This window comes from Anomaloglossus baeobatrachus, chromosome 9 (assembly GCF_048569485.1).
Source record: "Anomaloglossus baeobatrachus isolate aAnoBae1 chromosome 9, aAnoBae1.hap1, whole genome shotgun sequence".
NCBI lineage: Eukaryota > Metazoa > Chordata > Amphibia > Anura > Aromobatidae > Anomaloglossus > Anomaloglossus baeobatrachus.
The window spans coordinates 115,549,986-115,572,201 of record NC_134361.1 but is presented as its reverse complement, the minus strand read 5'-3'; the positions used below and the strand labels follow the sequence as shown (position 1 = coordinate 115,572,201).

The window sequence follows — 22,216 nt, the reverse complement described above, 5'->3', positions numbered from 1 at the left end:
TTGTGTATAATTATTCCAGCTGAGTGCCACAGTATCACTCAGGTCTCTTTCCACGTCCGTGAAAATCACGCATGTTTTTCACGGACGTGTCAAAGGTGCGTATTGTCGTCCGTGTGCCATGTTTATGGCACACGTGTGTTCTCCATGTGTTATCCGTGATAACACACGGAGAACGGGAACTTTCTGCTCACCTGTCCCTGGCATCGCTGTCCGAGGTGCTGATCTTTGGTCTCCAGTCCTGCCGACTCTCCGCTGCTGCTGCTTCCGGCCCACAGTGGAGTGACAACGCAATGAGCATAATGAGCGGGGGTCGGAAGCAAGTGCCAGCAGTGGCAGAGACAGCAGTGCTGGAGAATGTGAGTATAGAAATTCTTTTTATTTTACAGACACGTGTGTTTTCTTTGGTGCGTGTCACATGGAACACATCCATGCGGTCCGTGTGCAGTCTGTGTGACACCCGTGATGCCGGAGAAAAACGGATATGTCTATGTGTGGAACACACGGGCACACATATGCTCCACATGTACACACGGTCCATGGCAAAACACGCACATGTGCGCAGACCCATTGATTTTAATGGGTCTATGTGTACCCGTGTCTCCGGAATCTGAGGAAACGGACCAAACACGTACCGGAGACACAGATGTGTGAATGAGGCCTCAGACACTTAAAGTAGCACTTCTCATTTTTTTTTTAACTCATTCTTTCTTTTTGTTACCAGTCCCCAATGCATAGAAATCATGGAAATGGAATGGAATCAGAAAATTCATGAATTCTTCCTCTTTAGTGAGTTTGTGATCTGACCCCTCCACCTGGACTTATGTGTTCTTAATGGGTCACCATCTCAGTAACTACATCTGCCTGTATAATGAATCTGTATATGCTGAAATTAACTTTTTTCCACATGGGGACAGAAACTCCTATCACAGTTAATGGTGATGACTCCACAGCTCCTGTCACATAGTTACAATGCAGAGGATGATGGTGGCTTATTTAGGAGACTTAGGCGGGCTTTGCACGTTGCGACATCGCAAGCCGATGCTGCGATGTCGCACGCGATAGTCCCCGCCCCCGTCGCAGGTACGATATCTTGTGATAGCTGGCGTAGCGAAAATTATTGCTACGCCAGCTTCACATGCACTCACCTGCCCTGCGACCGTCGCTCTGGCCGGCGACCCGCCTCCTTCCTAAGACCCTGTGCGCACTTACCGGATTTTGCCGTGGATTTTTTGCGGATTTGCTGCATGTTTCGCTGCAGAAAATGTTCATAACATCTCTGCAGTAAATCACCAGCAAAACCTATGGGAAAAAAAAATCCTGTGCGCACTAGGCGGAATTTGACAGCTGCATGTTTTGCTGCGGGATTCCCGCAGCAAAAACAATTGCATGTCACTTCTTTTCCGCACGTCGCTGCGGGATTTCACTCCATTGACTGCAATGTAATCGTGAAATCCCGCAGGGAAAAACGCAGGCAGCAAATTCTGTGCGGTTCACTGCATTTTCCTGCATTATTCCCTGCGGTAATGTACATCGCTTGCCTGCGGTTTTGCAGGGAAGTGATGTCATTATGACAGGAAGAGGAAGCGGAGCAGAGAGTAAACACACACAGACATCACAGACATAGAACACAGACATCACAGACACATAGAACACACATAGAAATCAAACGGAAATATAGAAAACAAACCACGTGGGCTCCGCTGTATATTTACCATCTAGCTGAGGTAAGCACACAGCGATAGCCCGGTATTCTCAGGCTGGGGAGGGAGAGGGGCAGGGTTAATGACCCCCGCCTCCCTCTCACCTCCCGCAGCCGAAAATATCAGCCGCAGCTGCCCCGGGACTGTCGCATCCATTATGCGGCAGTACCGGAGTGTCCCCGGCTCTTCCTGCTGCCGTGATGCAGTGGCAGTCAGGGTAATACAAGGAGTTAATGGCGGCGGATCACCGCCATTAACTCCAGGCTTGATCATGGCAGCGTCTATGTGACAGCTAACATGATCAAGCCGTAAGTAAAGTGAAAAAACACACACCGAAAAATCCTTTATTTTAAATAAAACACAAATAAGCCTCGTTCATCCTTTTATTAACCCCTCCCGAAACAAAGCTCCAGCGTACTCCACAGCTCTGGCGTAATCCACAGGTCCTGCGCTGCTTACATCCAGCCGCGACTTACACTGTCACAGCGCTGAATGCAGCCTCGCAGCGAGACAGCAGAGGTAATTACCGGTCATTTCCCACGGCCGGTAATGTGAACTCACTACCGACCGTGAGAAATGCAGCGATCTGTCCTCTATCTATCCCTCTATCTATTCTATCTGTCTCTTTATCTATCTATCTACTACTATCTATCTCAGAAGGAAATGATTTTTTTTTTCTTTTTTTCAATGTGCTTTATTGTATTGAATGCAATAAAACACATGTACCAACCTGCATGCGCCAAAACTGCGGCAATACCGCAAACAATACTGCGGTAAAACCGCAGCAAACCGCATGCGGTTTTCGGGTGCGGTTTGCCGCGGTTATTTACCGCGGGTGCGGTAATCTTTCAATGCCTGCGGAATTTTCTTGAGAAAATTCCATTTTCCAGTGCGCACATAGCCTAAGGGGGCGGGTCGTGCGGCGTCATAACGACGTCACACGGCAGGCGGCCAATAGCGGCGGAGGGGCGGAGATGAGCAGGATGTAAACATCCCGCCCACCTCCTTCCTTCCCTATAGCCGCCGGCGGCAGGTAAGGAGATGTTCCTCGCTCCTGCGGCTTTACACACAGCGATGTGGGCTGCCGCAGGAACGAGGAACAGCATCGTACCTGTCGCGGCAGCGTAATTATGAAAAAGTCGGAGCCTGCACCGATGATACGATAACTACGCTTTTGCGCTCGTTAATCGTATCATCTAGGATTTACACACAACGATGTCGAAAGTGACGCCGGATGTGCGTCACTTTCAATTTGACCCCACCGACATTGCACGTGCGATGTTGCAACGTGCAAAGCTGCCCTTTAAGCATAATCACAGTGTCCTCTTAGTAGGAAAATCTGGCTCTGGCTGCCCATGTGATGCTGTTTTGAAGTGTTATTGAATTGATAGAAGTGTACATAGGAATATAATGCGGGACGATAGATCGGAATAAGATGGAGTCTGAAGGGATAAAATATTGATCACATTATTGTATGATGCCGTCAGGGTTTTATCACTTTATGTAAATAGCCATGTGCTAGTCATTGGCAGAGGGAACAGGAGGAAGATCAGTCATTTCTAAAGCAAAGTGACAAAAAGCATCATTATTACAGTAAATTGTATGTCTCCTGATCCTCGCCAGCTCATTATTATTTCATCAGACAATGATAATTTTCACTAATTGATCTTTACAAGTCAAAGGTCCCTAAGATAACACAGAGACGTCTTAGGTAAAATCCAGAATAACCCGATGAGTAAGTTACTAGGAAGGTTTTATGAGGTCGCTGGAAAATCCTTATTGCATTATAATTAGCCACGTTCCCTGAGGCATCACATACAACTTCATTAAGATCATGGTCACATCAGACCAAGACTCTGGAGCAGGAACAGAAACCTGAAAAGCAGAAACCCACAAGATAATGATTCTAGTGCCGCGCCCGGAGGAAAAGCTTCTGGTGACATCGGCCACTTTACATCCCGCAGAAAATGCCACAATTATTCTCTGTGTTTCCTGGGCGGATTCTTCACTTAGCTCCTCCTGTTTCCTTTGACATAGCAATGATGTAAGAATACAGATATATATATATATATATATGGCCAAAATAAATATCTCTGGACAGAACTAAAGACACAAGACAGCAAAACAGCCATCAAAAATCCCAGCTGAGACGTCTCAAGTGTCGTCACGATGCTTTCTGCACTTGTCAATGTAAGTGACATATATACGAGGATTCAATTAACTTTCCTAAAACTGACTTTTATCTTCCACATTTCTGTGCATAAGCAAAGACGTATACTTAGATAGATGCACTGATTTGCATTCTTCTGAAATCCACCTGTGGACACACTACAGATATATTTCAGGCTTGCAAAATAATAATAATAATAATAATAATAATTTATATTATTTTATACATGACACTTTTGTTTTCAGCATGATATCACAAGACATTTACATATTTATTTGCTATATTTCTTTCTTGTGCATTTATTTTGGAAATTCTTGTTATATTTTAAACAATTGAAAAAAATATTCAGTTTATTTTGCTAAAACAAATTGATATAATTGTTACAAACACTTTTCAAACGTTTTATAAATATTTCCATCTCCTGCATTTTACAAGTGATGTGAGGATGGAGCGGCCTCTACTGGTTGAATCAAGCATTACACTCACAGGCAGTTTTCTCAGGGGACAAATAAGTCTTTTGCTTTTCATATAGAATCACTGATATTTTACAGAATAAATTTCTTTATATTGCTTTTACATTAAAACATTAAAATATATTATAGACATTAAACTATAACCTGATTATATAAGTTGTGTCCTCTCTATTCTATATGCAGTTCCCCCTATAATTGGTTAATAAGACATTGATTTGATAGGTAATTCAGTATAGCCCCTTACTAAGCCTTATTTCCCTGCAGTGTAAGGATCGGCAGCTTTCCTGACCTGTGTTAGTAAATACTTCTATTCCTCATGAAATGTTTCTTCCTTAGATCTCTGATTTGTGATATTTATCTGTGATTCCTCCTGTGAATTTATGAGTAATCTGAACACTAGTGGCCGATTCAGAAAGCAGATTTTCCTAAAATTATAGAGTAAAACTGATGTTAAACTTTGTGTCACTTGAAGGTGCTCACAAATGTAGCAACTTTTGCCATTTTTATATTAGTAGAGGCCGGGCCCGTCCTCGTTCTGAAAAGTGAGTGGAGATTGGTATGGACGGGGCGCAAAGAAGCCCAATAAATTCATCATAATTTATACTACAGATGCAGATCAGCTTACAATAGAATATACGACGCATACATTTCTGCTGGTGGCACATAGTGGCTGAGAGATATCCCAAACTCATTAAAGAAGCGCACACTTCCTTAAGAATCTGTCAGATCTTAGGGGTACTTTGCACAATACGACATCGCAAGCTGCTGCTGCGATGTCGAGCGCGATAGTCCCCGCCCCCGTCGCAGCAGCGATATCTTGTGATTGCTGCCGTAGCGAACATTATCGCTACGGCAGCTTCACATGCACTTACCTGCCTCGCGACGTCGCTCTGGCCGGCGACCCGCCTCCTTTCTAAGGGGACGGGTCGTGCGGCGTCACAGCAACGTCACACGGCAGGCGGCCAATAGAAGCGTAAACATCCCGCCCAGGGCCAGCTCCAGGTTTTTGTGGGCTCCGGGCGGAAGAGTCCCAGTGGGCCCCATCCACACGCAGACACACACATACGTACATATACATATTTTAAGACAAACTTACAAAAATACATACATAGATACACATCATACATGCATACAGACACACAAAGCTCTGCTGCATACACACACACACAGCCCTCTGCATACATACAGACACAGCTCTGCTGCATACATACAGACACAGCTCTGCTGCATACACACACACAGCCCTCTGCATACAGACAGACACAGCTCTGCTGCATATATACAGACACACACAGCTCTGCTGCATACACACACACACAGCCCTCTGCATACATACAGACACAGCTCTGCTGCATACAGACAGACACACACAGCTCTGCTGCATACAGACAGACATACACAGCTCTGCTGCATACAAACAGACACAGCTCTGCTGCATACAGACAGACACACAGGTCTGCTGCATACAGACACAGCTCTGCTGCATACAGACAGACACACAGCTCTGCTGCATACAGACAGACAGACACAGCTCTGCTGCATACAGACAGAGAGCTCTGCTGCATACAGACAGACACAGCTCTGCTGCATACATATAGACAGACAGCTCTGCTGCATACATAAATACATATAGACAGACAGCTCTGCTGCATACATACATACATACATACAGACAGACACAGCTCTGCTGCATACATACATACAGACAGACACAGCTCTGCTGCATACATACATACAGAGACACAGCTCTGCTGCATACATACATACAGACAGACACAGCTTTGCTGCATACAGTCAGACAGATACACACAGCTCTGCTACATACATACAGACAGACACACGCGGCTCTGCTACAGACAGACACACGTAGCTCTGCTACAGACAGGCACACTCGGCTCTGCTACAGACAGACACACGTGGCTCTGCTACAGACAGACACACGCGGCTCTGCTACAGACACATTCAGCTCTGCTACAGACAGACTCATTCGGCTCTGCTATAGACAGACACACTCGGCTCTGCTACAGAGAGACACACGCGGCTCTGCTACAGACAGACACACGGGGCTCTGCTACAGACAGACGCACTCGGCTCTTCTACAGACAGACGCGGTTCTGCTACAGACAGACACACTCTGCTCTGCTACAGATAGACACACTCGGCTCTGCTACAGATAGACACACTCGGCTCTGCTACAGACAGACACACTCGGCTCTGCTACAGACAGACACTCGGCTCTGCTACAGACAGGCACATTCAGCTCTGCTACAGACAGGCACACGCGGCTCTGCTACAGACAGACTCATTCGGCTCTGCTACAGACAGACACACTCGGCTCTGCTACAGACAGACACACTTGGCTCTGCGGGGCCCACACACGCGGCTCTGCTACAGACAGACACACTCGGCTCTGCGGGGCCCACACACATGGCTCTGCGGGGCACACACACGCGGCTCTGCGGGGCCAGGGCATACATCTCGGGGGGAGAGAACCCATACAGCTCATAGCGGCCCATAAATCGGGCGACGGGGAGGGCACATACCACTCAGGTCACAGAGGAGAGGGGGCCCACAGTCACACAGCGCCGCACCGAAACGCTGTGCTGGGGGTCGCTGGCTGGCAAAGCGCCTCCTGGCTCCTTCATCTGTGGGACTGAGCAGGACGCTGGGTGGTAGCTCCGCCCACAGATGAAGTTCAAACCAGGAGGTCTGCGCGCCTTAAAGGGACGGTACTGCAGATTACTGCCGTGTACTGCGGTCCCCGGAACTCGGCCCGGGGGCAGCAGAACTGACAGTGAGTGGGCCCTGGCCAAGGGGCAGCAGAACTGACGAGGCCGAGTGGGCCCCCCCAGCTCTCTGGGGCCCCGGCATTTGCCCAGGTGTGCCGCATGTTGACGCCGGCCCTGATCCCGCCCACCTCCTTCCTTCCTCATTGCAGCCGGGACGCAGGTAAGGTGATGTTCCTCGCTCCTCCGGCTTCACACACAGCGATGTGTGCTGCCTGCTGGAACGAGGAACAACATCGTACCGTCGCTGCTGCAAAATTATGGAAATGTCGTACCCTACACCGATCATACGTTAACGACGCTTTTGCGCTCGTTAATCATATGTAAAAGTATTCACATACTGTGATGTCGACAGCGATGCCGGATGTGCGTCACTTTTGATTTGACCCCACCGACATCGCACCTGCGATGTCGCAACGTGCAAAGTACCCCTTACTTCAGAGCTCCCTTCATTAAGACAAGTGTAGAAACGCCAGTCTCAAAATGGAACCTGTTATTAGATGTATTCTGCACAAACCACAAGCAGCATGAATCAGAGCCCGTCTGTGCGACTACAGCCCGGTGTATCTGGAAATGCTGCAAAGTTTCAGGAAGAACATAGTATGAAAAGCCGAGGAGAGACCTGAGGAGTCGATAATGGCCCGACTTCTTCTCAACCGGCTCCATAAATACATATATGGTAAAGACCTGTCAATCAGCAGGAGCGGGGCGGGGAGAAGCCGGTGGGGGGCACCGGACTGGTCCTCAACCGGATATTCAATCTATATTCTCTCTGTAACACTGCAGCATTTCATAGAGAGACTTACCTGGCTGCAGTCACACAGTTTGGCTCTGATTCATGCGGACTGAGGTTCTGGATGCATTAATCTAATGACAGGTTCCCTTTATGGAATTGGGGATTATTGTTACAATTTTCCCTTTTGATACTTCACTCTACACAACTAAATACTGATCATTCAGTGCTGCCATTGTCACACAGGACATAGACGCGTCCTGCTGGGGTAACACTCAATTCTCAATGGATTCATACATTTACAAAAATAATAATGGAAGAATAAGGGACAAATAGCGGAGGAATATTAGAGGAATAACGGAGAATTAGTGGAGGAAGAACGGGAGAATAATGGAGGAATAGTGGAGGAATAATGGAGGAATAATGGAGGAATAGTGGAGGAATAATGGAGGAATAGTGGAGAAATAACGGAGGAATAAAGGAGGAATAGCAGAGAAATAATGGAGGAATAATGGAGGAATAGTGGAGGAATAGTGGAGAAATAACACAACACATAACTGTATGTGAACTGGGCACATATGCACTAACATTAGAGAATCACAGTTGTCAGTGTCTCATACTAGAAGATTTATCCCGCGTATTCTATAGTAATGTGATCGCCAAAACATGTTCTAGTTACAATGTTTCTTTCTTCCAGAAAACGGAGAAATTTCATAAACTATCGAGACATCTTCACAAGTCTGCAGTGAAAGGTAAATATTTTTCATCTTACCCGCAACATTGTATCTTTTCCCTGAAAATGTGACCTTCATGTGACCTTGCACCATGAGGCCAAAATGATAGTAATGCAGAGATTGACTTTATAAGACGTTGTATCAAACACAGATAAAACAAACAAATGTAAGAACAAAGTAAAATCCCCTGAACAATAGAGGGTGAGGACACTTTACTAATGATATGTTTCCTTCTAGTGATTACTGGAAACCAGTTGGAAGACACAGTAACCAGCAGTTTTGCTTCATTTATCGATGGGATCCGCCCGGAGCATCTGTCTGATGTCGTCCGTCACAGAAGTAAACGCATGGTCCTGGACAATATTGGTGTGGGACTGGTTGGCAGCACAACACATGTCTTTAAGATTGTGGTGAAATACTGCCAGGTAAATACCCACAATTTTCCATTCTTTACATGGATTATTCGTGTAGTATATTTTTGTGAGTCTGAATTATACTGAATAGAGCCCAGATATGGGTGTACAGATGTGATACTGATAATGGGGGAAGTATTGAAGAACATTGGTGTATTCGGTATATTAATGCCACGTTCTGGGATACACATGTGATCGGGGCCCTGATATTTTGTGTCAGAGGTTCCATTAATACTTGTAAGTTTATCATAAAATTATTATTTTGGTTATATTATTATGTATGTTATTGATTATTTTAGGACCTGCACTTCTCATCCTATGGAAATTCTGCCTTTTGTTCAGTCTACGGCCAAAAAGGTTTAAAGCTTTCACCAACCCTGGCAGCCTATGCTAATGGTGTCGCTGTAAGTATATAGTATAAAGAGCCATAGTAACAGGAAATATAACATTGTATTCAGCACTAACCGGTCATCATTTGTCAGTAAATGGGTTCTCCTGTCTTGTGATTAAAATTTGCAGTTACTCTACATGACTGTTGTCTTCTGAAGTCTTACTGCACACACACCGCACACGGTCAGGATTCTCCGATGTATCCGGTGAGAGCTGATGGTCATATGGCCGGGAGTATACAGCTATGTGCCAACTAGACGTACTCGGCCTCACTCAGTTCACTTGTATTGAGCACGTCTAGTCTGAATGTGGCCAGAATGATGCAAATCACAAACTTGCGGGCACATGACGACCCCAACAATGGAGAATCCAGATAGTGTGCGGTGTGTATGCTGTAAAGGTGGCTTTACACACTGCAACATCGCAAACGACATCGCTGTAACGTCACCGGTTTTGTGACGTTATAGCGACCTCCCCAGCGACATTGCAGTGTGTGAAACACATCAGCGACCTGGCTCCTGCTGTGAAGTTGCTGATCGCTACAAATCATTCAGGACCATTCTTTGGTCCTTTGTTTCCCGCTGTGCAGCAAAGTCTCAGTGTGTAAAGGGGACTTTACAGCGACTTCCCTTTTAAAAAGCTGCTTTACAACGTCCCCAATGACTAGCTAGGTCGTTCTGCAGGTCCAGATCGCTGTTGTGTCGTTGGCCAGGTCTGCCTGTTTGACAGCTCACCAGAGACTTTGTAGCGATCCCGGCCAGGTTGGGATCGCTGGTGGGATCGCTAGAAAGTCTCAGTGTGTAAAGTTCAGATGTTTGCAATCATCTAGAGTGACTGCATAATTTTAATCACCAGACTGGACAACCCCTTTAATCATAACACAAAAGAAGGCTTATATAGATAATCTGCCTATTCACACAGGTGCACTCTATGGACTTTGACGATACATGGCACCCTGCCACCCACCCATCAGGCGCTGTGCTTCCTGCCATTCTGGCACTGTCTCAGATGCTTTCACATGACAGAAGAGTCAGTGGTGAAGATCTCCTGACAGCGTTCAATGTAGGGATTGAAATTCAAGGAAGACTGATGAGTTTCTCTAGTGAAGCAAAGAATATTCCGAAAAAGTGAGTAGTTATCTCTATAGAGCGCATAGTGACCATTGCTTAACCCTAGAACACGTAACCATAGAAATCTACCATAGAAAACAAGTAACCTATAAGGCCTGCGAGACCCCAGGTATGCGTTCTAGGGTTAAGAAAACTATGTTACATTGTATAATTTATTAGAATTAAGTCATGAAATGTTTTCTTTTTTACAGATTTCACCCACCCTCTGTCGTCGGCACCATGGGAAGTGCAGCAGCTTCAGCCAAACTTCTTGCTTTAGACAAAGACCAATGTACCCATGCCCTGGCGATCGCAGCCTCTCTCGCGGGTGCTCCAATGGCAAATGCTGCCACTCTAGCCAAGCCATTACACATCGGCAATGCAACTAGATTAGGGCTAGAGGCTGCCATTCTGGCTGCTAATGGTATGGAGGCCAACTCTCTCATACTTGATGATGTGCCCGGATGCTCTGGTTTTAGTGCTTTTTATGGTGACTATCAGCCTAAAGCTCTTTCTTCACCTGGAAAGCAGTATGAATTTCTTCTTGAGAAGCAAGACATTGCTTTCAAGTCCTTTCCAGCACACTTAGGAATGCACTGGATCGCTGACGCTTCTGTCTCAGTGAGAAACAGGTTTGAAGAGCAATATGGTTCATTTGACCCATCTGCCATTCAGACTATTGTTCTTAGAATTCCAGTCTCCAAATACATCAACAGACCCTTCCCTGACTCCGAGCATCAGGCTCGTCACTCCTTCCAGTTCAATGCCTGTACGGCACTACTGGATGGGGAAGTCAACATTAAGTCTTTCCATGAAGATAAAATGTTTCGTAAGGAAATCCATAATCTCCTGAGCAAAGTGGTAGTGGAGCACCCACAAGACAATGAGGCCAACTTTGATAAGATGTATGGAGAAGTGGCCTTGCTGCTGAAAAATGGAGATGTAATTATTGGAAAATGTGACACTTTTTATGGGCACTGGAGGAAACCTTTGAGCCGAGAATCTCTACTGAAGAAATTCATGTCCAATGCTGGTGACATCCTACACAAAGACCAAATTCAGGGGGTAATCCAGATGGTAGAGAATCTAGAGAGTATCTCCGATAGTTCACAGTTACCCCTCCTGCTCCAGTAACTTCAGAAAATGGTTCTTATTTTATAACTGAAAAGAAAAGACTGAATTCAGATGTTTACAAAGATTCCTGTAATCTGCCCAATGCAGCGATGACCAATGATGGTCAATGTGGGTTCAATAAGTCTTAGTTTGGATGTGAATATTTATGTATATTTATATTTTGTAAGTGTATTATCTGTGTATTTATCGGAGACAGGATAGCCGTCAGATTGGGATTACAAGACATCTGTCATAGAAAGATATGTAAGTGATTTATGTGTGCGCCATGTGCACAAACCCTAAAGGCCGCTTTACACGCTGTGACATTGCTAGCCGATGCTAGTGATGTCGAGCGTGATAGCACCCGCCCCCATCGTATGGCCGATATGTGGTGATCGCTGCCGTAGTGAACATTATCGCTACTGCAGCGTCACACGCACATACCTGCTCTGCGACGTCGCTGTGACCGGAGAACCGCCTCCTTTCTAAGGGGGGCGGTTCGTTCAGCGTCACAGCGACGTCACTAAGCGACCGCCCAATCAAAGCGGAGGGACGGAGATGAGTGGGACGAACATCCCGCCCACCTCCTTCCTTCCTCATTGCTGGTGGGACGCAGGTAAGGTGAGGTTCCTCGTTCCTGCGGTGTCACACGTAGCGCTGTGTGCTGCCACAGAAACGAGGAACAACATCTTTACTGCAGTAGCAACGATAATTGGGAAGAGGAGGGCATGTCACCGATTACTGATTTTGAACGTTTTTTCAACGATTCAAAATCGCTAATAGGTGTCAAACGCAACAACATCGCTAAAGCGGCCGGATGTGCGTCACAAATTCCATGACTCCAAGGAGATCGCTTTAGCGATCTCGTAGTGTGAAAAGCCACCTTTAAGGCTGCTTTACACGGTACGACCGATTGTGCAATTTCACAATCGATCGTACCCGCCCCCGTCCTTTTTGCGTCACGGGCAAATCGCTGCCCGTGTCGCACAAAGTCAGTAACCCCCGTCACACATACTTACCTCTCGTGCGACCTCGCTGTGGGTGGCGAACGTCCACTTCCTCGGCGTCACAGCGACGTCACACGGCCGCCGGCCAATGGAAGCGGAGGGGCGGAGATGAGCGGGACGTAAACATCCCGCCCACCTCCTTCTTTCACATAGCCGGCAGCGGCCGCGTGACGCAGGTGAGCTGCTGTTCATCGTTCCCGGGGTGTCACACGGAGCGGCGTGTGCTACCCCGGAAACGATGATCAACTAAATTAAACGATATTATGGAACCTAACGAGTAGTACATGACTCACGATTTGTGAGCGATACTGCGTCGCTAGGAGGTGTCACACAGGCCGGCATCGCCAGCGATGCCGGATGTGCGTCACAAAAACCGTGACCCCGACGATCTATCGCACGATAGATTGTCTGGTGTAAAGCAGCCTTTAGTCAATGGGGCCGACTGATCACCGCTGAAATCTCTCATCATATGGATCCAGCACAGTGTTCTGCCTTCTGTAATCAGCAAATACCACAATTTGGATTATTTGTACAGTAACTAATCATGTATGGATTATCTGATTAACGGAATTAGATAAATAATTCATCAATTTATGTCCAGTCTGGAAAGTTGGTGAATTCTGCTTCTGTGACCCGATCACAAGTTTCTCCTTTCTTTGTATATAAAACTTGATGAAAGTATCTACGATGATGTTTTTTATTTTGTATATTATTTGTAAGTTATTTAATAAATTTTCATCAAACAGTATTTAATATCCAGCTTGCATTCTTTATCACAGGCCTTTAGAAAATATATTTTTGATATCATAAAAGTTTAATGAGATGTTGTGATGCACCTTTACAAGAGAAAATGCATTAAATCCCCCACACAGGGGGCAAATTTACAACATAACCAGTAATAGAACAATGGGGGAAAAGCAGGAGGGAAGGTGCACGTAAATGCTTGCCATGCCATGACGCACCGAGCGCCTGAACTTGGTTTAAACAGTCATTCTGTGCAGATAGAGTCCCTTTAAAGTCAGGACTTTTGATTTGGACATTCTAAAACTTTAACTTTTTCTTTATTCATTAGTAGAGTGACTTGTGTTTTGTGGTCATTTTCTTGCTACATGACGCACATTCTCTTGAGATTCAGCTCATGTACAGATGTTCTGGGATTTTCCTTTCGAACTTGTCTTAAGTCAGAATTCATTCCTTGATCAACTCGTTCTGGCCGATATGAAGTAAAAAAAGGCCCAAAACGTGATACTATCATCAGTGGATGGCTGGATGGCAAAGTTTGGTCTTGAAGCAATCACAAAGCAGTGGCCCTTGAGTTGTGTCAACCCACCTTTAGCCTGGTTATCTCTGGCCACCACAATAAAGCAGCAGAGGTAACTGTCTTTCAAGATAATGGTGGCTGGAAAATAGATATGGAAACAGAACAGAGGTTACTACATAAATACAGTACCAGAACTGAGCCTACTACATAGATATGGGAACAAAACTGAGCTTACTACATAAATACAGTACCAGAATTGCTGAGCTTACCTACAGAGATATGGGAACAGAACATGATGTCAGAATAAAAAATATGTAAATTGGAAATTGTAAATTATTCCCATAGTTTTGCCCAAGTCATCCAACAGCAAGTTCTATTGACAAAAACTGAACACTATACAAAAGTTATATGGTGAGGCTTTTTTGATCACCACCTTTAAAAAAAAACCCCTTTTGTCAGCTTTATTTTCACATCAAAATATATATTCTGACTTTCTTTTAGGATTAAACTGTTTTCTTACCCCCTGTGCTCTCCACATTAGCGCTCCTTGTGCAGTTTGCCTACTTACTATCATGTGCCAACTTTTCTCTTCTGATTTTCTCAATTGAAGCAATAAGAGAAGCAGAAGATAAAGCAATTGACATGTAAGAAGGTGGACCTATGGTGGTGTTTTCCCTGTAAAGAAAGCAATCGCATAAGAACAGTATAATGTAATGCATGATAGAGAAAAGTGTTAGTAATATAAGATAGGAATGTATAATGTGTAAGATGTAGCAGTGTTAATAATGTAATGTGAAATGTTCCTGTATAATGTAAGGCATGGGTGGGGAACCTCCAGCCCGCGGACCGTATGCAGCCCGCTATGACCTTTCCTGCATCCCCCAAGCAATGCTCAGGCAGCAGCTGTGTCTTACTAGCTGCTGGCCCTTTAAACCCCGCACGCAATACATGCCTACCAACCTGGAAGCAACACATACATGCTAGGCTCAACCATGCACATACACAGGAGGACATACTTTGTGGGCGGGGTAAGCCTGCAATGTGCTCTTGTTCCAGAGAAGATGAGCTGCTGCCCCAGCATCCCTCAGGTTTGTATCCCCAGGGCTGTGTGCGCTCCTCTGCAGCCTGCAGAGAAGCGCACAGATGCCTGGGGAGGCTGCATAGGAACACATAGAGGCCTGGGGAGGCTGCAGAGGAGAGCAGAGAGCCCTAGGGAGGCTGCAGAGGAGCACATAGAGGCCTGGGGAGGCTGCAGAGGAGCACATAGAGGCCTGGAGAGGCTGCAGAGGAGTGCACAGAGGCCTGGGGAGCCTGCAGAGGAGCGCACAGAGACCTGGGGAGCCAGGGATAGCATAAAAAAGGAGGTGGAAGGTACACAAAGTATACAACGTAGTCGGGTCAGAGTGGTGACCAGGAGAATTAGCAACTGGGGTAGTTGGTTCCTCATGCAGGATGCTTAGCATCAAGGCCCCAGACAGTCTATGACTACAGAAGGGGAAGTAATAATAAAAAACTTAGACTATAGCACAAATGTAATAAAAATAATGAAAAATGGGTTTCTTTCAATGCTTTAATAGTGAATTAGTGAACACAAAAATCCGAAGGTAGTATTCGTCCTACGTTAACGTTTCGACCCAATAATTGTGTCTTCGTCAAAGGATTTTATCCAATAGAAAAAAAACGGAGGTTTGAACAATGAATAATGATATCGGGTTATTTAACAAACGTCTAAAGCCTTAAGCGGGTGTGAGGGAAATCCTGGGATATTAAGAGGAATGATGATGTCCAGTCATCATTTCTCTCATCACCCCTCTGAGGGCAACCCCCCTCCCTTGTCCCTTCACACACTGAGGTACTTCTCAGATGCCAGCATCTGGAAAGGTGTGAAGTCCCACTTACACCTCCAACAGCCATCTCCTCTGATATGGAGATTCCTTGTTCTCTCAGGCCTCTAAAACACAGAGAGAGGAAGACCCCCTGGGAGCTGTGTCCACTCATCAAAGAGAGTGGGCAGGGACCTAGCAAAACCAAAAGTAGCTAGTCCCCGCAAGAGAGCATACTGCTGGCTCCGTAATATCATACCCAGTTATGATATTACCGTGCGTCTCAGCCATACACCTCCTACATCGTTAGAATCGGGACTTCAAGCCGAATCTGTGCATATCCTCGACGTCTATGTGGCACCCTGGGGCGGCGAGATATAGAGAACTGCTAGTAGGAGTCCGGTAAATGAGTCGTGCTTGGACTCAAAATGCAGAGGGGACCCGGGCGGATCTGATGGCACCAGAACCATCCCGATCGAACCTCCCAGTCCGGAGTTGCAGGTAATAGCCCCTTCTGGGATATTACTCTGACTCAATGCAGGGGGAGTGGCAGTGCTTCCCTGTGAGGTCACTAAGGTAGGAGGGGACCTGGATTTGCCCAGGTTGATAACCCTACTTCGGCCATTTCCCAGTGTTCTTTTGCTCGGGGGTCTGGTCAGGGAAGACCTGTGAGGGAGATCCTGGAAACCTGGTCCACGGCGCCCCCCTGTGGCCAGACGCACAAGGTAACTGCTGGAACTGTGTATGCCTGTTTGCAAACCATGCTCTAATTGTAACAGTACTCTGACCTATGCACTGTATATATTCTGTAGATTCCGTAATGTATATATTGTAGTTCTAGTGTGCCTTAGGCCGATTAAATTATATAATTAATCTTGGGCTGTTCTGTTATCTTGATCTTGAATCCCACGTCTGTGTGTTCGGCTAATAGTTACCGTAAGTCGGTTGGTGGCAGCGAGTTGTGCCAAGAATCATTGTGGGGCGGCCAGTGAGAGGCGAGGAGGTTCTTATATATTCCGTCCGCGGAGGTCGGAGGAATATATACCCTACTCTCACCGGGGACCCTTCAATCATCGGCACAGGAGAATAGCGGCCTCCTTGATTATTGTCGGGCAATTCCATAATTGGCCTGACTATAAGAGGGGCGCTAGAGAGCGCGTCACATGCTCTGTCTGTCGGTCGGGAGGTATAAAGGAGGGGTGTGACTCCTGCTTGTTACCCCCCGATCGTGACATTGGTGGCCAGCACGAGGGAGTTCTGAGTGACCCCCCGGTGGTTCGTGACAGCGGGCTTTACACGCTTCAATATATCTAACAATATGTTGTCGGGTTCACGTCATAAGTGACGCACATCCGGCATTGTTTGATATATCGTAGCGTGTTACAGCTACAAGCGACTGTTATCAAGCAATAATACTCACCTTATCGTTGCTCGTTGACACGTCGCTCATTTTCTAAAAATCGAACGTCCAGTTGTTCATTGTTCCCGAGGCAGCACACATCGCTCCGTGTGACACCCCGGGAACGATGAACACAGCTTACCTGCACCCCGCCGACAATGCGGAAGGAAGGAGGTGGGTGGGATGTTTATGTCCCGCTCATCTCCGCCCCTCTGCTTCGATTGGCCGGCCGCTGTGTGACATCCCGGTGACGCCGAACGTCCCTCCCCCTTCAGGAAGAGGATGTTCGCCGCCCACAGCGAGGTCGTTTGGAAGGTAAGTACGTGTGACGGGGGGTTACAACATTGTGCGATATGGGCAACAAATTGCCCGTGCCGCACAAACGATGGGGGTGGGTGCGATCGGAAATGCAATCGCACGATTAATTGTAACGTGTAAAGCAGCCTTTAAGACCACTTTACATGCAACGACATTGCTAATGAGATGTCTTTGGGGTCACGGAATTCGTGACGCACATCTGGCCTTGTTTGCGACGTCATTGTATGTGAAACGCAGGAACGACCGTTAACGATCAAAAATACTCACCATATCGTTGATCGTTGACACGTCGTTCTAATCTCAAATATCGTTGCTGCTGCAGGTACGATGTTGTTCGTCGGTCCTGCGGCAGCACACATCGCTATGTGTGATACCGCAGGACCGAGGAACAACAACGTACCGAGGAAGGAAGGAGGTGGGCGGGATGTTACGGCCGCTCATCTACGCCCGTCCGCTTCTATTGGGCGGCCGCTTAGTGACGCCACTGTGACGCCGCACGAACCGCCCCCTTAGAAAGGAAGCGGTTTGCCGGTCAAAGTGACATCGCTAAGCAGGTAAGTATGTGTGACGGGGACTAACGATGTTGTGCGCCACGGGCAGCGATTTGCCCGTGACGCACAACCGACAGGGGCGGGTGCTTTCACCAGCAACATCGCTAGCAATGTCGCTGTGTGTAAAGTGCCCTTTAATTGTAAACCTGTGTTATATATAATACACTTTATAGTAGGAGAAATTTTTATAGCTGGTAGGCGGAATCTCTTAATGTTGGTAGCACAAAAACATGCCTGAGAAGGATGAATACCTGTAAATCCCTCTATCATAAATGGTTAATTCTTCCTTTGTAATACCATACAGTAAGTATACAAAATAGCCCAAAGGCCCTGAGAAGGATGAATACCTGTAGGTCCCTCTACCTTGAATGGTTAATTCTCCCTTTTGTTATACCAAATGATAAGCATACAAAAACAACCAAAGCCCCCCTATATATTTAGTTCTATAGAGCTCAGTGGTGGTATAAGGAGGACCCACACCACCACTGCATTACTAGCGTTATTGGGCTTAGTTCTATTGGCATTGTACCAGAGGAGAGACACTCCACTAGAGATGAGCCACCCCCCTAGAGTTCGAGTTCGGTTCGGCGAACGGAGGACAAGTTCATCGAACGTTCGACGAACCAACTCGAACCCCATTGAAAAGAATGGCAGGCAAACACAAACACATACAATCACATAGAAATCACCTTCAAAGGTGTCCAAAAGGTGACAAACAACTCCCAAGACACCACAAACACATGGAAAAGTGACAAGGATATATACTCATGCGAAAACAAAACAGCTGGACGAGTAAAAAGAGGAGGGGACACAGATATAGGCATGTCATGCCCTTCTAAAATCATGTAAAACACAGCAAGGGGACTCCAAGCGGAGTCTCCCTTTTTTCTAAAAATTTGGCCCCACACACCACTTCAGTGGCAGCACTTGTGTCCCAGTTGTACACTTCACAGGTAGATTTGCATCAAGCACATTCAACAATATGCCAGCCTTAACTGTCCCCAGGATGACACCGGGGTAGGTAGCAAAGTCCTTGCTGATCCATTACTTGTTCATCTTGGATCATTTTTAAAAACACAGCAAGGGGACTCCAACCAGAGTCTCCCTTTTTTCCAAAAATTGAGCCACACACACCACTTCAGTGGCATCACTTGTGCCCCAGTTGCAAACTGGACATGTTCATTTGCATCCAGCACATTCCAAAATACGCCAGCCTTTACTCTCCCCAGGATGACACCGGGGTAGTAAAGTCCTTGCGGATCCATGACTTGTTCATTTTGATGAACATTAGTCTGTTCATATTGTCACTGGACAGACGCGTGCCCTCATCTGTCAGCACACACCCAGCAGCACTAAAGACACATTCCGAGACAACGCTGGCAGCTGGACACGACAAGATCTCCAAGGCATAAGTGGCGAGCTCAGACCATTTTTCAAGATTGGAAGCCCAAAATGAGCAAGGCTCCAGTTGCAAAGTCATGGCATCAATGTTCATTTGGAGATACTCCTGTATTATCATCTCCAGCTGTTGACTATGTGTCAGACTTCTTGTCTATTGTGGCCTTGCATTGGATGGTCTAAAAAAATTATGAAACGATTCCATAAAATTGCTGTTACCAGCACCAGATATGGTGTTGCTGGTATGGTTTGACTGAGAATGACGAGACAGTCCCATGCTTGGCAAGTTACCACTGGTGTTTGGTGGCAAAGCCGAGCTAAGATTGAGTAACAGCTTCTGCTGATAATCCTGCATACGTGCGTCCCTTTCTATGGCTGGAATTATTTTGCCAAATTTGGACTTGTACCGGGGATCTAATAGTGTGGCAACGCAGTAGTCATCATTACTTCTAATGCGGATAATCCGAGGGTCATGTTGTAGGTAGTGCAGCAAGAAGGGGCTGATGTGTCTTGCGCATCCATGCGGACCAAGTCCTTGCTGTGTTTGTGGCGGCAAAGTGATAACCGTGCTTCCTTCCTCTGACATCTCCCCCCAACCTCATTCAACTGAAATTTGACCAAGGTCTCCCTCATCTGCTGAGTTTTCCATGGTCATCGACAGTTCATCCTCCATTTCTTCCTGGTCTCTTGCACCTTCCTCAACAGTTTGGCTGCTACCATGCGCCCTTGTTAATCCCTCTCCCCCACCGTCCCATGCCTGCCGCCTTGGTGATGCTGAACGTCTGGACCGTGTAGATCTTGATAGCCCTTCCGCATATGAATCCTCCTGTACTTCCTCCCCTTCCTGTTGTCCCACCCCCTGACTCCGAATAGTGTTTAGAGTGTGCTCCAGCATGTAAATGACTGGAATTGTCATGCTGATAATGGCATTGTCAGCTCTAAACATATTTGTCGCCATATCGAAACTGTGCAGAAGGGTGCATAGGTCCTCGATCTGAGACCACTCCATCAGCGTGATCTGCCCCACCTCTGCATCTCGTTGGCCCAGGCTATACGTCATAACATATTGCACCAGGGCTCGGCAGTGCTGCCACAGTCGCTGCAACATGTGGAGAGTCGAATTCCAGCATGTCGCCACATCGCATTTCAGGCAGTGAACTGGCAGGCCGAAAGACTTCTAGAACGATGCAGGTCGGTCAGTTGCGCCGTTTGAACGGCAGAAGTGTGCAGAGAGTGACCGTGCCCTTTGCAGAAGCCCATCTAGGCCGGGATAGTGGGTTAAAAATTGCTGGACAACAAGGTTCATAACGTGAGCCATACAAGGCACGTATGTCACCTTGCCCTGGTGAAGGGCCGCACCCAGGTTTGCAGCATTGTCGCACACGGCCTTCCCTGGCTGCAGGTTGAGTGGACACAACCATTTACTAAACTCGCTATCCAGAGCTGACCACAACTCCTCAGCTGTGTGACTCTTATTTCCCAGACATTTCAACGTAAAGACCGCCTGATGCCGTTGAGCTCTGCTGCCAGCATAGTAAGGAGGTGTGCGGGATTCCTTGTGCGCAGTTACAACGCGGGTGGCCTGACCAGACAGGCTTTGGGCGGAGGTGGAGGACCCAGATGAGGTTGAGGAGGCAGAAGCAGTGGAGAAACTTCTACATACAGAGGATTGACGCACAACTCGAGGGGACGGCAAGACTTGTACAGCAGACCCTTCTCCATCTCTCACCATACTTACCCAGTGCCCAGTCAGTGGCATGTAAGCCCCTGTCTATGCTTACTGGTCCAAGTATCAGTGGTGAAATGCACCCTGTCACACACAGAGTTTCTCAAGGAAGCGGTGATGTTCTGTCCGACATGCTGGTGTAGCGCAGGCACGCCTTTCTTGGAGAAGTAGTGGCGACTGGGCATCTAGTACTGGGGCACGTCGACTGACATAAGGTCTCGAAAATCCTCTGTGTCCACCAGGCGGAAAGGTAGCATTTCTGTAGCCAACAGCTTGCAGAGGGTGAAAGTCAACCTCTTAGCTTTGTCATGGCTAGGAGGAAATGGTCTTTTAATTGTACACATCTGAGGGACAGAGATGTGGCTGCTGTGCGGAGACGGCATTAAGTAGGGTGTCCCTGGAAAACTGCTGGTCTAGGAGGAAAGTGCAGGTGGAGACATGATGTTGCCTTCATCCAAAGCTGGTGCTCTCGATGTCTGAGAGAGCTCTACACCAGCACCTGTTTCCCCTTTCAAAGCAACTACTTTTGTTAGAGTTGTTTGGTTCCGTAAAAAAAGGGATCACCTCAGATTGTTCACGGAAAGTAGTAGACATTTTACTTTTGCTGGAAGATGGCCTTTCTTCAGCAGATGTTACTGTAGCTTTACCACTTACCCCACGGACACAAACGTTTTTCCCTTTCCAACACGCCTGTTTCCTTTTCCACCAGCATCTGTCTTTTTGCCAATCATTTTGTTTGTGACCAGATTGGACACTTAAAATGTCGTAGCAAAAATGGAGAGGTGGTGTACAATGCAGAGGTGGTCAAGCTTTATTGACAGCTGAAGATCCAACACTGACTATCCCTGACAATGCAACTATGGCCCTAAAACTGGCCGCACTATTTGCTATAAAAATTGCGTAGCAAAAATGGGCAGTTGTGTAGAATGCAGAGGTCGTGTACCTTGCGTGGCACCAAAGGAACACTAACTTAGTATCCCAGACACTTTTAGTATGCCACTAAGGTATACTTTGCACGTTGCGACATTGCTACTGCAATGTCGTCGGGGTCAAATCTAAAGTGACACACATCCGTCGCCAGTAACAACGTCGCAACGTGTAAAGCCTAGATG

At 46.8% G+C, this 22,216-nt stretch overlaps 1 protein-coding gene across 1 annotated transcript; it reads left to right on the top strand.

Moving 5' to 3' along the window:
- The first annotated feature begins 3,805 nt into the window (after positions 1 to 3,805).
- Positions 3,806 to 12,064, top strand: LOC142250536 (cis-aconitate decarboxylase-like). Its single transcript, XM_075322712.1, has 6 exons — positions 3,806 to 3,890; positions 8,560 to 8,614; positions 8,834 to 9,021; positions 9,309 to 9,413; positions 10,321 to 10,526; positions 10,721 to 12,064. Exons 1-6 carry the CDS (start codon positions 3,870 to 3,872, stop codon positions 11,640 to 11,642), a joined length of 1,497 nt encoding a protein of 498 aa, XP_075178827.1. The 5' UTR covers positions 3,806 to 3,869; the 3' UTR covers positions 11,643 to 12,064.
- The last annotated feature ends 10,152 nt before the right edge of the window (positions 12,065 to 22,216 follow it).